Source organism: Onychostruthus taczanowskii, unplaced genomic scaffold (assembly GCF_017590055.1).
Source record: "Onychostruthus taczanowskii isolate IOZ18803 unplaced genomic scaffold, ASM1759005v1 scaffold126, whole genome shotgun sequence".
NCBI classification, from domain to species: Eukaryota; Metazoa; Chordata; class Aves; order Passeriformes; family Passeridae; genus Onychostruthus; species Onychostruthus taczanowskii.
Window position 1 is genome coordinate 1,355,605 of NW_024498418.1, and position 9,785 is coordinate 1,365,389.

At 52.0% G+C, this 9,785-nt stretch overlaps 1 protein-coding gene across 1 annotated transcript; it reads right to left on the minus strand.

Annotated features, from left to right (window-relative positions):
• Window positions 1-1,720: 1,720 nt before the first annotated feature.
• On the minus strand, window positions 1,721-8,327 carry CDK5RAP1 (CDK5 regulatory subunit associated protein 1). The gene is made up of 13 exons (XM_041396211.1): window positions 8,025-8,327; window positions 7,332-7,435; window positions 6,834-6,868; window positions 6,064-6,164; window positions 5,720-5,930; window positions 4,882-5,002; window positions 4,369-4,599; window positions 4,016-4,113; window positions 3,849-3,904; window positions 3,603-3,733; window positions 2,625-2,774; window positions 2,084-2,224; window positions 1,721-1,952 (listed from the first exon to the last, which is right to left on the minus strand). The coding sequence occupies exons 1-13, from the start codon at window positions 8,281-8,283 to the stop codon at window positions 1,872-1,874; spliced, it is 1,719 nt and encodes a 572-aa protein (XP_041252145.1). The 5' UTR covers window positions 8,284-8,327; the 3' UTR covers window positions 1,721-1,871.
• Window positions 8,328-9,785: the final 1,458 nt, after the last annotated feature.

The following is a 9,785-nucleotide window of genomic DNA, read 5'->3' on the forward strand; positions in this document are numbered from 1 at the left end:
ACCTCCTCATCAAAATGTAAAACCCAGCTCTCCTCCTCATTAGTCTCCCGCTCTTAAAATAATGATTGTAAAACGGCCACAGCTGGCCTCAAAGCAGGCTGGAGGGGGGGAGGGCACACTGTGGTCTGCATTTCTCACTTGGAATAGATGCTCCTGGGGAGGTCAAAATGAACAGGGAAAGGTGGGAGTCACCCCTTTTTCCAGAGTGCTGGCTTGGGCCCTAGTCCCAAAATGCCTGGGAATTATGAGCTGAAAGATTTGCCATAGGGCACTTAAATTTGGCCACTGCTCAGTGGACTTGATGAGCCAAGCACGCTGGCCTCAGTGCCCGTCACCTCTGAGGGCTGTTGCTTACACATGCTGCTGCTTCCTTTGGGGTTTCATCCCAAACTGCTGCCTCTCCCTGAAACCCCCCTGGACCATAGGCTCACCCTCACTGAGCAGCAGAGGTTCAGGCCCTGGTTTGTGAATTTGGGCCACATAAACATTCCCATGTGGAAGCAGGAGGGCAGATCAGCCCTGTGTGCCTGTCAGCCCCGCAGAGCCCACACAGACTGTGCTGACTGTGCAAATTCTCTTCTAGGAGAAGGGACTCGGCTCTGATAATAAGCAAAATGTATTTGTTTCTTGAAGCCTAATGAATATTCAGTGAACCATGCTGTTTTCAAAGAGAAACAATTATAGCCCAGAAAGAGTTGAGCAGAAGAGGCAGCTTTCGAGCAAAACCCTTTCACGTTTATTTTAAAATTCTGCAAATTCATGTTGTGACTGCCCTGCTACCAGCTGCTCCTTCAAAACTGGTCACTGGCTTGAGCCTTTTACAAGGATTTATTTTAATGACATGATTATCTGTATGAAAAGGGCTGATCCTTTCTCACATCTCAGTTTACTCACAAGTGCAGGTCACAGGTCCTTGTTTGAATTTCACAGAGCAGGCTGGAATGTGACACTGCGCAGCCAGGGTCAGCTGCAGGCTGATGAAAACAAGCAACTGTCAGATGCACTTGAAGAACTTACTGGCCATTTAAATCAATACAACCATTTCTCTTAGTAAGCAAAGGGAAGGACACCCACAGATATGTGGATTACAAAACTGCACCCCACATTTTAAGAGGCCAGAGATGACCCTCAACTAGCAGCCATCTCTTCCCATGCATTCCCCAGGCCTGGAAACAAGGAAATTTTCTCCAGACAAGACCCAATCCTCCCCAGTACCAGGGCAAGGCTGCATTCCTTCAGCCCCAGACATAACAGATTCACTGGTGCACGTTAAACACCATTTTTCATTCCACACTCCAGTGCCACATTCCAGCACAGAAGTGTGGTGTGGGTTCTTGCATCCCCTTTCCAAGCATTTTGCCAATATTTGGAAATAATTAACTAATCTTCTGTTATTTCAGTTCTTTCTACCCTTTGACAGTACTCCTGCCATTCTCCAGTAGCTACTGGGGCTGTGTTTTGTATGTACTACCAGGTTTTGCAGCTCCTAAATTCAGCTGAGCTCGTAGGAAGGAGCTGTTCTGCACATCAATCTCAGGCTGGGCTGTGCCAGAGGACGTGATCACAGTCAGAGGACAGACCTGCAGCATCCTGAGGGTGGGACAAGCCTCAGGGCAAGTCAAAATACAGTAAAATACAGTACTTGGATTTTGCAAGTTCACACACAGCTTCTACCCCTTTGAACCTGCACACACCTATTAAGGGTAACTTGACACCAAAGCAGAAATATATATGTATTTTATTACTTCATAAATAAATTTCAATACACATATATATCTCCCTGGTTCTACCGTATCTCTCCACCTGACCACACTTCCTTGTTTCTTCATGGAGAACATGTGCTGCTTCCATCCAGGGGCAGCAGGGATCCCTCAGTGAGAAGCAGCAGCACGGGACAGGGAGGTCCGGCAGAGCGGAACTCCCCGCAGGGTCTGCGAGCTGGCAGAGGTTACCTGAAAGAAACAGCACACGCCCTCAGGCACAGAAAGGCTGGAGAGGATTCATTCTAATTTTAGGCTCTTCTGGCAGCAGCTGCCCTAGAGAACAGCACTGTGCAAGGAAATGAGCACTGCAGGTAGGTCACCTTCACCATCACATAGTCCCCAGGCTGGGCTCTGCCTGGAGCCCCGTGCTCAGCAGCATGCTCCAGCTCGGCGTCGGGGAAGATCACCTTGATGTTGCCGTCGTTCCTCCCACACAGCTCCGAGGCAGAGCGTTTGCTGGGCTGGAAAGAAGACAGGGAACATTACCTGCATGGCAATTGCTCTGATTCACTGCTGGGCTTTATTGCCTCAGGAATTAATTGAGCACTATTGATGGTATTAAACCCACATTAACCAAGCCCTGGAACACAGCACTGTGTCCAGAGCTGCTGGGTGACACTCACACACCAAAGCACAAATTCTGTGCTTGGCCAGAGATGCATGCCTAACTGATCCCATTCCCTGTCCTCAGCTCAGTGCTCTGGGAAAGTCAAGCTGTCTGCTTATATGTGAAGAAACGGTCTTGGGAGTCCTGGGATTACAAGGGGAAAGTGAGAAGGGAAGGCAGAAGTGGTGACTGCTGTGCACAGCCTCAGACCCACCAAGAAAGGAGGAGGACAATTCCATTCCAGGCTCACTCACCCCTTCCACCAGCACCAGCTGGGCCTGTCCCACCAGTGCTGCGTTGGCCCTTGCAGCCTCCTCCCTGAAGGTGGCAATGAGCTGCTCCAGCCGCCGCTTCTTCACATCTGTGGGGACATCGTCCTGCAGCCGGTGATGCGCCCGCGTCTTCTGCACACACAGAGCCAGCGCAGCCCTCAGCACCCAGCCTGACCCCAGCCAGCTCCACTGCTCTTCCAGCAACAGCTTCCCACATTCCAACAGCATTTCAGTTTGTACCACAAAGGAACTATTCTCCAGTGCCAGCCACGCCCTCGTGCTCCTCACATCTTTCTTCTCCACCTTTTAGGCATTGAGTATCAGTGGCTGTGAAACAGTTTGTAGCTCCTGTGTGGGATGTGCCTGTCTGTCCATAGACAGGCAACAGATTCAACTACTTCTAATCTGTGAACTCAATGGTGATCCAAATCCCTTTGCTTCTTTACACTTCCCAACCTTCTGTCCTTTTCCCCAACAGTATCATACACTGTGGAGAGCATTCTAATGGAGACTTACCCACTACCCACTCTTCTCATGAAAATACCTTCTCAAAAATTCACTATTTCCCCCCAGACTTGACTGACAGACCCTCATAGCTGGCCTCCAGCCCAGCTCCATCAGCACATTCCTCATCAGTAAATAATGTATTTGCAGCCTCTGCTGACACAATTACTTCCCTGCAATGACCCTGGAGCATCTGCAGAGCCGGGTCACCAAGCAGTTACCAACCCTGACACTCCTACAGAGAAGCTGGAAGCCTCCCAGGCACAATAACAGCCCTTGCAGAACCACATACCCTACAAATGTTGCCTCAGACAAACAACATCTACAAGTATACCAAGTCTTTGGGTATGATTTTCATCAGCTTTTTAAAAAATGTGTTATTGTGAGAAACAGCACTGAGGATTTTAGGGGACACAGTAAGAAATAACAGCCTTCTCCACCAGGGCCTGCACTCACCTGTCTCATGCTGTAGGCAAACAGGAAGCCAACATTGTAGCGGACTTCCCGCAGCAAGGACACAGTCTGCAGGTGATCCTCCTCCGTCTCTCCACAGAACCCAGCAATGAAATCACTGCTCAGGCTCACTCCTGTAATAGACACACAGCTGTACACTTCCCTCATGGAAGACAGGAATGCTGCACTCGGGAAAGGACAGTGAGATGCAGCAATGCCGAGTTCAGACCAAGCCAAAGGAACACGCACCTGGAATAGAGTCACGCACGTGGTGCACGAGCTCTAAATACGCTTCTCTTGTGTATCTGCAATGAACAGCACATGGATTTGCTAACTGGAAACCCACAACATCAGTGAGGAGAAACCAGTAGGCAAATCAAAGGGCAGGACACAAAGCTCCTCATGGGGTGACTCACCCTCGCCGCATGGCCTCCAGGACTCGTGTGCTCCCACTCTGGGCTGGGAGGTGCAGCTGTTTGCAGATGTTGTGTCGCTCCTGGATGAGCTGCAGGACCTGTGGTAAGTGATCAGGAGATGTCTCAGACAGCTTAACTGTACCTGGGTGCCAAGGGAAGAGTCTTCCCTGGTTAAAAGCCAGCAAACTACAAACCTGCCAGCTTTAGACCCAGCATCCAACTCCCAGGAGCTGCTGTTCCCAGTTCGGGAACCCACATTCTCTTTGTTTGGGAAGGCAGCACACCCCATACCTCAATTTCAGAGCTGCCTTGCTAGCTGCAAGCAGAGGCCAAGGTGCTTATTTTACACTTGCCTCATCAGGAAAATCCTTGGGGTGTGGGGAGGTGAAACGGATCCTCATTTCTGGATCAATCCTAGAGACCTGGTCCAGCAGGTGTGAGAAGCGCAAACCTCCCGGTTTGGCTTTGTAGACTGTGCTAAAGCCACGGCTGAGGCCTGGGGCAGCCACTGACTGAAACTGCACCTCAGACAGGTCTCGAAAGCTGTTGACATTCTGACCCAAGAGGGTCACTTCTTTCACTCCCTACAAAATAAACAGAGGAAGAAATATAACCTGGGCAGGATGGCTGAGCTGCAAGGGCAACCACAGTTTTACTCCAAGGAGTTTCCAACAGAAGCCCTCCCATGCCTGTCTGTCATGGAGTATTACAAGAGGAATCCAAAAGTCACTGGTGGACCTCCACCATAAGCTCATCTCTGCAGATAAAGGCAGTGACACTGGTTACAAGTACCACTGAAAACACTGTTACCAGGAACCACCCTTCCTCTCATGGCTTGGGACAGGTGGGAGGAGGCTCTGCCTCACCTGATCCGAGAGCATCTTCACTTCCTGCAGGATGGAGGCGATGGGGCGGCTCCTTTCCCGGCCTCGGGTGAAGGGCACGATGCAGTAACTGCACATGTTGTCACAGCCCCGCATGATGGACCTGCCAAGAGGTAAAGCACATGTCACACCCCCCTCCTCCACAACCATCCACGCTGCATCCTGCCCAGACGAGCCCAGCACTGCTGCCTGCAGCCAGTTCCACACACAGACCATCCACACTGGATTCAGCTTGCCCTGAGCTAACGCCTCCTGATTTTTCCTGCATATTTCCAAGAAAACTGGAAAGACCTAATAAGGCACAGACTGCCACTGCAGCCTGGCAGTGATCAAAGATTCTTCTACATCCCACTCCTGCAGAGTGATACTGTCCTTCCATATGCTATGGCCACACCAAGAAGAGTCTGATTTCATGTCTGACAATTTATCACCAAAACTGAACAATCAGAAGTTATAATATTAGTGTGGAGGATTAGAAGAAAGAATAGCAGAACCTGGAGCAGGGCACCCCACAAGGCAAGGGATGAGAGAGGCATAGACTTCAGGTAGGGACAGTGGCACAGAAATCACTCAATGCAGCATCAGGCTGCAAGTCAGCATTCCCAAAGGAGAGGGAGAGAGGTCTACAACAGCCAGAGCTCAGGGCACGCTCCCCAGGGCTCAGTCACACAGCAAAGCAACAGCAAAAACACACACACACTCTGGGAGACTCAGTGCAGCCAGGCACTGCATCTCCTGGGCAGCTGCTGTCACTGACACATCTACTCTACAGATTTCCAAACCAGAACCACAGAAACAAGCACAGGGAAAAGGTACTCACACCAATGCTGTCGTGCCACCTGCACTAGTCTGGACAGGCAGAATGTCAGCATAGGTCTCATCTAGGGACAACAGGACATTGGCAGCTTGCTGGCCAGACTCTGCCACTGCCAGCAGCCGAGGAAGGTCACGGTAGGCATCAGGGCCTGCCACGACATCGACCAGCTTCTCCCTGTGCAGAATCTTCTCTTTAAGCCTCTCAGCCATGCATCCTGCCAGCACAGGAGAAGGGTGCCATCAGGCAGTGCCTGCCCTCGTTACTCCCCCGCAGCCCTTGCAGCTGCTTTCACCCCAGGCCAAGGCGGCTGCTGCCAGTGGGGCTCAGGCGATGCAGCCCGGCCGTACCCAGGATCCCGACGCGGAGCGGAGCACGAGCCTGCGGCCGCCGGGCCTTCAGCGCCTTGAGGTGCTGCAGACGGTTCCAGATGGCCTGCTCTGCCTTCTCCCTGGGGAGCCAGCACAACGGGGTATTCCAGCTGCTGCTCTTGCACAGAGCCCCAGCCTAAGCGGCCCCAGAGCTCCGTGAGGAGAATTCAGCTAAAGGCAGGGAATCTAATGGCACCTGAGAGTGCCGCTTGTGGTGTGGGGATTATGTCTTGGCTCTGTCTTATGTGCTATCACTTTGCTTGCCTGAGAGCATCTCCACTGCAGAAACACTTTAGGGACTAAGCTCTTGGGGCCAAAAAGTGTCTTGGCCACATTACAAGGTACCCTGCAAGTGACAATGAGCATTTGGTGTCTTCTGCATTCAGAAAAAACAAGGAAAGTTCCCTTTATATCAAGTTGCCCCTAACATATTTCTCACATTTTTTTAAGTACAGACACTGTACTAGAGAGTTGCTTCAAGAGAAGATAAAATATTTTAAAATAAAATCATTAATTGTGCAGGTCTCTCACTGCCCATGGCATATACACAGAGCTTACACTATCAAAGAACTTCTCACTGCCCAGAGAAGCAATTCATAGCACAATTAATGCAAATCATAGCACCAGCCAGCCTTACCCTCAACTAAATAGCCAGTTTCACACCTGCACACTCCCTTCCTCATGCAACACCTTTATTGCCTTGGTTTTCCTTAAAAAGTGTCCCAAACCAGTGATAAATGTCTCCTTACCTCACGGAACAGGTGACAAGAAGAACCACATCTGCCTAAATCGAAAGCAACAAAAAGAGAAGAATCTATAAAAACCAAACAATAAGTTCTCATGTCCTGCCCAGGTAACCTGAAGAGGCAGACTATAAAACTCACTTAACTCAGGGAAAAAAGACCTACCTAAGTACACAGCAGGTTTCAACAAAAGGAGTTGCAAGAAAGAAACAGAAGACAAGCAGAGTCTTCACTAAATGGTAAAAGTAAACCCAAAGATGAGACAGGAGGATCCTGCTGTGTCCAATCCCTCTCCAACTGAGATGGAGCCCAGTAGTTTAAAGAAAAAAGACAACCCACAGCTTTCTAGCACACTTGTTAAGCAGTTTCTTTCACTTCACAGAACTCAGACTGCAAAACTCGTAACATCCCACAGGGCTGCACTCCAGAGAAAAGCTGGGACTTGCAGGCACAGCCAGGGTGTGAGGGCTGTGCTCCAGGAGAGCTGCCAAGGTGCTGCCTTACCTCAGCCAGCTCCTTTGTCCTGGCATAGCCATTCTTCTGCAGGATGGCCCAGACGATCTCGGTGTCACTGACGTTCATCTGGCAGCCGTAGGTCTCCAGGTACACTGCAACAAAGGCCGAGTGACACAGGAGCCTGCTCAGCTCCCATCCACAGCCCGTCCTATCCCCTGCTCTGCGGGAACAAGCCCTCAACACCACCACTGGCGTCAGGGAAGCAGCACAAAAGCTGCCTGCACCTGCAGCCCACAAAGGATAAACCAGGAGGCAGGCTTTGGGAAGCTGTTTGCTCTGCAACACGGCAGGGCTGGCCTGTGACTGCAGAGCAGCAGCAGCTGTGTCCTCACCGAGACACAACCCTCAGGGCAATGAACACCATCCCCGCAGGGCACCACAGCCCCACAGGGGCTGCCACAGCCACACTGACAGCCCAGCAAAAACCCGGGCAGGCGCCAGAGCAACCTGCCCTCTGCCCAGCTCCGTGGTGGAAGAACACACACGACTTGGCAGCCAAGAACTAAACTCCTTCTAGCGTCAAAACTCCCTCAGGGCCCCAAAAGCAACCAAACAAGCCATTTTCCCCACTCTGCTCCGACTGTGAAGCACCATTGTCCGCACCGGCCTTGACCCAGCAGGGAGGCCACAGCAGTGGGGTACGGCTGACCCCAACAGCTCCGGCCCCGAAGACCCACAGACCTTTTGGGGCCCCGGGGGTAGAGCCCGGCTCAGGCGGCAGCTCTGGCGACGGCCCCGGCTGCCCCGCCGCAGCTACCCTCAGGAAGTGCTGCAGGTCGGGCCCCGCGGGCAGCGCGAAGCCGCGCCACGCCGGCCGCTGTCCCGGCCCCCAGCGCGCCCGGCGGGCGGCCCCGGTGCGGGAGGCGGCCCCGGTGCAGGGAGCGGCCCCGGGCGGGCGGAGCAGCCCCACCGCCCGCAGCGCTCGGGCCCCAGGCAGCATGGCCGCGGCCGGGGAGTGCCTTGGGGGACGGACCGACCGGCTGGGGACAGACCGGCCCCGCCGTGCGCCGACAATGGGGCCCCGCCGCTGCCTCCGCCCCTCAGCGCCGCGTTCCGCCCCGCCGCCATTCCGGGCCCGCCCCGCTGCTGGGCGGTGCCGCCGCGGGAATCACAAAATCACAACATTAATTAGGCGCCCAGCACCCACCACATGCCTGAAGGGAGAATGGATTGGGACATGTGCTCTGGTTTGCTTCTGGGTCATTGGGATCTCAGTGAAGAGCACCCTCCCATTTGTAAACTTCCAGCACAGCTGGGAGAACTGGATTTGGAGGTTTAGCTGGGGTAAGCAGGGCCTTGTGGGCAGCACGATGGGCCCCAGCTGGGGCCAGCTGCTCCCTCTCACTCACCTGGTGGAATGGCCATCATCCCCATTTAATGTAACCTAAGTCCTCACCATCCCTTGGGTATAGATTCTGAAGGAATTGCCACAGCCAGACAGGACACACAGTGATTTCTCTCAGCTGAGACGGTGCTCCCCAGCTCCCAGCTTGGGTAATGCTTTCCGAGATGGGAAGCAGATACAAAGTGAAAGGTTCCTCATGGATGGGAAAAGCTTGGATGAGCTGCTTCTAAACCCACTTACAGCCCCCAAGTACCTGGCAGCGTCTGGATGTACGTCTGGAGCTCATTGTGCACAGACTTGGCCACATTGTCACACACCTGTGGGACAGAAAGGCCACAGAGCTGAGCAGGGGCAGCCGGGTCACAGCCATGCTCCCTGCTCCATGACAAAGCCTGCTTAAGTGAATGAGCACAGATGACTGTTGAGGTGAACTCTCTGTGTGTGGAGACACAAGGATTGACTCTATTTTCTCAGATGGTTGATTTATTATGTTATATATTATACTAAAATACTACATTAAAACTATACTAAAAGAAGAGAGGGAAAAAAAAAAGTTCAGAAGGCTACAAAGAGCAGGAATAGAATAGAATGCATAACAAAATCCTGTGTCTGCTCACAGCCTCAGCACAGGTGGCTGTGATTGGTCATCAATTGAAAACAATCCACATGGATCAATGGAAGATGCACCTGTTGCATTACACAGCAGCAGATAGTTATTGTTTACATTTCTTTCCTGAGGCTCCCAGCTTCTCAGGAGGGGAAAAATCCTAGGAAAGGATTTTTAATAAAATATCATAGCTACAGATGGCTGCCTCAATTCATCAGGCAACACATTAAGTGTTCAAGACACAAGCAGGGTTTATACCTACAAGCATCTGCTTGCAACAATTTCCCCTCAGCACTGTTCAGTTCTGGGGAGACCCTTGGAAGGAATCTCATCTGGCCCATGCAGGAATGAACCGTGCTGAGCAGCCAGGGCATGGCCAAAAAAGAGCTACCAAGAGGATTAACCCATGCCACTGGTGTGTGCTCCAGCTATATTTGTATCCCTATACTTGATCCTTTGAGGACATTACCTACAAGTGAGGACTAAAGAC

What these genes read in the sequence shown, in the direction of transcription:
- CDK5RAP1 (XM_041396211.1), bottom strand. Translation starts at nt 8,283, where the DNA reads ATGCTGCCTGGGGCCCGAGCGCTGCGGGCGGTGGGGCTGCTCCGCCCG. An exon ending in GCTCCGCGTCGGGATCCTGG is followed by an intron (nt 5,931 to 6,063) that starts GTACGGCCGGGC and finishes CTGTGCTGGCAG; the next exon opens with GATGCATGGCTGAGAGGCTT. An exon ending in CGTGCGTGACTCTATTCCAG is followed by an intron (nt 3,734 to 3,848) that starts GTGCGTGTTCCT and finishes TGTCTATTACAG; the next exon opens with GAGTGAGCCTGAGCAGTGAT.